Source organism: Eimeria acervulina, genomic scaffold, assembly GCF_000499425.1.
Source record: "Eimeria acervulina Houghton genomic scaffold, Eah_scaff2772, whole genome shotgun sequence".
NCBI lineage: Eukaryota > Apicomplexa > Conoidasida > Eucoccidiorida > Eimeriidae > Eimeria > Eimeria acervulina.
In genome coordinates, this window is record NW_013548026.1 from 1 (window position 1) to 2,488 (window position 2,488).

At 51.1% G+C, this 2,488-nt stretch overlaps 2 protein-coding genes across 2 annotated transcripts; both read left to right on the top strand.

The window, feature by feature from the left end:
* Window positions 1-69: 69 nt before the first annotated feature.
* EAH_00067480 (hypothetical protein, conserved) lies at window positions 70-1,132 on the top strand (the record flags this gene model as incomplete). Its single annotated transcript, XM_013392523.1, has 3 exons — window positions 70-151; window positions 800-896; window positions 1,077-1,132. Coding segments are annotated over 3 exons (235 nt in total), but the record flags the coding sequence as incomplete, so codon positions are not given.
* Window positions 1,133-1,801: 669 nt separating this feature from the next.
* Window positions 1,802-2,264, top strand: EAH_00067490 (hypothetical protein; the record flags this gene model as incomplete). The annotated part of the gene is made up of 2 exons (XM_013392524.1): window positions 1,802-1,831; window positions 1,989-2,264. The coding sequence occupies 2 exons, from the start codon at window positions 1,802-1,804 to the stop codon at window positions 2,262-2,264; spliced, it is 306 nt and encodes a 101-aa protein (XP_013247978.1).
* Between the last annotated feature and the right edge of the window lie 224 nt (window positions 2,265-2,488).

The following is a 2,488-nucleotide window of genomic DNA, read 5'->3' on the forward strand; positions in this document are numbered from 1 at the left end:
ATTCAGGGCGTGGGCAGTCTGTGCCCCTACGGAAATTCTTTGTCTTCGCTTGTCAGTTTTGCTCTCCAGGTGGCTATGCGCTCTAAGTGGCCGAGAGATCTCGCATCAAAAAGCGGCGGTGGTGAAGACCACAGGCCAAGTCATTCTTCTCGTGAGCTCAGCACCTCTCGCTTGCTTTTGCATGTATGCTTGTGCACCCAAGTGCGTATACCCTGATGGCCTTGTTTATTTTCATGTTTTCAAGGAGCTCGAAAACTTGGAAATAAACGAAGTTGCATGCGGAGCTCCCATTCTTGCCCTTTGTAGAGTGTTTAAATTCGGCGTGAGATATGACTATGCAAAAGTATATATATGTATATATATATATATATGTATATATATATGTATATATGTATACATATACATATATATATATATACATATTTCTATAGGACGAAATGTGCATTTTGTGTTTCTTATGCTTTGCGAGTGGTGGAAAGTTCTTGAGACCCGCTCATCACCCTGTTTTTCGCCATTCCTTTTGTGACTTAGTTTTTATGGCCTATGCTTTTGCTTTTGGAGGACCATCTCGGTAATGGCGTATGCGTTAATGCATTTATGTGCCTACTCTTCTGTCTTCTGAATGATTCACGCGGTACTGCGGCATATTAGTTTTGTTGGCGGATGTCCTCTCTCTTGCAATGCTGCTGTTTATTCTGAGTTTTCTCGCACGCTCCTTGTTGTTGTTAACAACGGCTCAGCTTTTGCTTGATGTCTTGCGCTTGCTGTTTTGTGCATACTTCCGGGTGTACACACACAGGAATGTTTGGAGAAGCTGGTCTTTGGAAAGAGGGGAGCTCTGACCTCTGGGGTAATTGAAAAAAAAGATACCGTGGCCCTCATCCCTGGAGGCACAGGTGCGGAGCCGCACGCAGCAGCATCAGCTTCCGTAACAGGAGCAGCAGCAGGAAACGGCAGAGCTTGTGAAGGCACCAGTAACAACGGTGACAGCGGCAGCACCACCATTAGCTGCAACAGGGATAGCGCTCGGGTGGGTTGGATTTGTTACTGCTGCTGCTGCTGTTGTGTTTGAACAGGTTTTAGCGCGCACAATAAGGTGGAAGTGGCAGTGGCACGGCCTAATGTGCAGTAGATTGGCAGTAGATGCGTGAGGACTTTTGTTTTGTTGTGTGTTACGTGGGGCTAAGCTCTTGTATCTCGATCTAGCGCTGAGTTACCCAAACCTCTCGCCGTCCGGCAGACTACAACAGTTATTTTTGGTCCACTTATCTTCCCTTTTTCTGCAGTTTCGTGTTGTGTATTCCTCGCGCACTTCTAACAGCACCTCATTCTTTTGCTACTGATGGTGCTGTTCTAACGCCGGGTACTTTTGCGACATCTAAATATTTGTACGGAGTTTACGTATCCACACACTACAGTATATTCATGCACGGATATATGCGCATGAATATCCCGGCACTTACATGTTTTGATTCACGAGGCCGCCGCCCTGTAGTTGGGTGGGGATTCCCTCAGTTAGCGCATATCACGTCGCTATCTTTGCCCGTATTCCTTATAAGGAAACGGTGCTAGCTAGCCGGCTAGCTAGCCAGCTTACTACGTACTGCAAACGCCTCTCATGCCTAGCGAGACAGGCGCCTCTGCGCCGGGCTGCAGAGCTGACAGTCCCTTCGGAGTTATTTTAGCTGCAGCGTCTGACGCTGTCTCTATTCTTTTGCTCGGATACAACATAAACCTGTAACCGCAGGGGACTAAGGCTGCCTAGCCAGCTAGCTCATTAGCCTTGGCGGGCTCGCTGGCTATGGCTGGCCAGCGAGCCACGGACTGCGGGGTAACGCGCTCCGAAGGAGCTCAATAATCCCCTCTACAACCAGCAACCCTCAAGGCACACAGTGCGTTACGACACTGCAGCCACCGCCCTTGGAGGCGCAGAACCGAGTCACAGAGGGCCCCCGGGGGGCGTCTGCGAGAGGCTGCGTGCTGAATAGGCTGACAGCTGCAGGGAGCGCCTTGCAGCTGCTGCTGTAACTGCTGCTGCCGATGCTGCTGCTGCTGAATCCTTTCGCGTTACTGCTGCTGCGGAGGAGGTCAGAACGACTCCCGCTCAGGGACCGGCTTTGCACGGCCAGGTGAGTGCTCTGGCTGGTGGCTGCGGCAGAAGGGCGCATATCAGCCGCAGCAGCAGCAACAACGAAGCGGCTGCTGCTTCGGCTGTGGCTATTGCCGTGGCGGCTGGAGCTGCTGGAGCGGAAGAGGGCCTTTAGGCTGCTGATGTGCACCAGCCTCTTTACAGGAGTACCCTTGCCATTGGAGCTGCTGCTGCTGCTGTGCTTGCTGCCTCTATGGGAGTGGAGAGATGACTGGGCCTGCACAGACAGCGGGAAACGTAAAGCAACACAAAAACGCATACCTCACTTAACCTTCCCGTTTGCTGTCAAGAAAAGAGGAATAACGCACGAAAACAGCAACAGCAGGGACAAGCAGGACG